The sequence below is a fragment of the Quercus robur genome, chromosome 4 (genome assembly GCF_932294415.1).
Source record: "Quercus robur chromosome 4, dhQueRobu3.1, whole genome shotgun sequence".
NCBI lineage: Eukaryota > Viridiplantae > Streptophyta > Magnoliopsida > Fagales > Fagaceae > Quercus > Quercus robur.
Genome location: NC_065537.1, coordinates 29,894,093 through 29,896,143, shown reverse-complemented (window position 1 = coordinate 29,896,143; position 2,051 = coordinate 29,894,093). Strand labels below are relative to the sequence as shown.

Sequence of the window (2,051 nt, the reverse complement as noted above, 5' to 3'; positions counted from 1 at the left end):
TTAAGCGGCAGGAGCGTCCTTGGAGACCCCGTCAGCTTTATCCTTCACAATCTGATCTGAAGGCCCAGCAGAGGTAGCAACAGCAGGCTGGGCCAGAACAACCCCAGCGTCGTTAAGCAAGGAATCCAAGCTAAGGGGTTCGTCATCTCTGTCAGCGGCAGGAGTCATTGGAACGGAAGTGTCCATGGTGATTCCAGACAGATCCAGCTCCGGATAAGCTAACGACACTTGCTTCAGACAATCATCAAAACCTGCGCCATAGTAATCAGCACAAGAGTCGATGAAGGACTGAGTTGTCTTGAACTTTTCAACTGCGTCAGCCCCAGCCGTCACCACCTGCGCACGCAGAGACGAAACCTCCTCCTCAAGTCTCTTCTGCTCACCCTCTGCTTCTCCTAGCTTCTCCTTCACATCCTTCAGGTCTGTGTTTAAGAGACGGACGGCCTCCTTGTATTGCGCCTGCTGATCCATCAAGGTGGAGTTGTGCCTCCTCACCCGAGAGACGACGCCTTCTTTGGCCATGCAACGATCTTGGAGTGCTTTAACACGAACCAAGGCCTGAAGGAAATACAACCGTCAGCTATTAAGCAAGGAAAAATATCAGATTAATCAAAGTAGGAAACATACCCGTGCAATATCAAAGAAGGCTGACGCCCCCAGGTCATCCGTCCCAAGCTGAGCACAAGGATCCAGATCCGTCTGTTTGATAAGAGACTCCAGACTCTCGACAGCATGATCTTTGTGAGTCAGCAAGCAACGGGGCCCCTCAACGACAGGACCAGAAGAAGTCATCACTCCTTTCCCAGCACCGTGACTAAGCTTGGGAGGTGACTTCTGGGAGGGCGCGTCCGTAGGAGTGACGGCCACCTTCTTGGAAGGAGGATCATCCTTTCCGTCAGATTTCCTCTTGATTGAGCCCTTCAAAGAGGAATGAGGAGTTGACGCTCCATCCTTCCCCTTAGCTTTATCTTCTTCCTTCTTACGGGCGGCAGCGGCCCTCACCCTTTGCTTCGCAGCCTCCATCTCTGCAAAAAGAAAGCTAACGGATAAGTAATCTGACGGATGAATAGTAGCAGACGGATTAAATAACGCATTTACTTACGTTTTCTTGAAAATTCTTCCAACTTCCGTGCTTCGACCGTCGGCTCAGGACCACCACAATACAAATGTAGAGTGTCTAGGGTTATCAAGTCCCTACACCTACGTTGCTCAAGTGAGATGGTGAGTATCCGACGGATGAAATCCCTCTGTTCGTCAGACACCTCCGGACGAGTGATGGCTGAGACAAGGAAACAGTGTTAAAAAGAGACGGTGAAAATGAAAAGCGACGGTAAAAAGAAAGAGACGGGGGCAACCTGACTCCCTAATATAAGCCCAAGTGTTATCAAAATAACCCCCGGGCAACTTGTCCCATTCATCCGGGCGACACACCCAGTCCGTCCCTTTAACAAAGAAAAATCTATTTTTCCAATTCCTATTTGAATCCGGCATATCAAACACCAATCTTAAGTTCTTTTCACGAGGTGCGAAGTGATATGTCCCCTTGGCGGATACTTTGTGCTGGGGTCTGTAGCAGTAAAAGAACTCGTCTAGCGAAAGTTGACGGTTCCCCCCACTCAAGCGACCCCAAAGAACCTCAGCTCCGATAAAGATCCTCCAGGCATTCGGAGAGATCTGGCTGACGGACAATCCTAAGAAATCCGCCAGCTGACGGTGTAAAGCCGTCAGTGGGAGCCTAAGGCCAGCTGCGAACATGGCGTCATACATCCCCACATCAGCCGTCCTCCCTGTATAACACTTCTCATTCTTTTTAGGGAGACGGAGGGGAATGTGATCTGGGATCTGGAAACGGATACGCAACTCAGAAAAAACTCTGTTGCTCATCTTTGGGAGAAATTTATTGACGGCCCACTCCTCTGGAAGGATGAAGGGACGGTTACCTCCAGAACTCCCTGAAGTTCCCTCACTGGACTCTTCGTCATCCTCATCCTCATTACCGTCACTACTAACCTCGCTACCGTCACCCCTATCTTCGTCACTATCGATCTCTA

The 2,051-nt window shown here is 50.1% G+C and overlaps 1 protein-coding gene across 1 annotated transcript; it reads right to left on the bottom strand.

The window, feature by feature from the left end:
* LOC126721728 (uncharacterized) lies at nucleotides 1-1,389 on the bottom strand. The gene is made up of 3 exons (XM_050424791.1): nucleotides 1,103-1,389; nucleotides 628-1,025; nucleotides 1-558 (listed from the first exon to the last, which is right to left on the bottom strand). The coding sequence occupies exons 2-3, from the start codon at nucleotides 1,021-1,023 to the stop codon at nucleotides 1-3; spliced, it is 954 nt and encodes a 317-aa protein (XP_050280748.1). The 5' UTR covers nucleotides 1,024-1,025; nucleotides 1,103-1,389.
* Nucleotides 1,390-2,051: the final 662 nt, after the last annotated feature.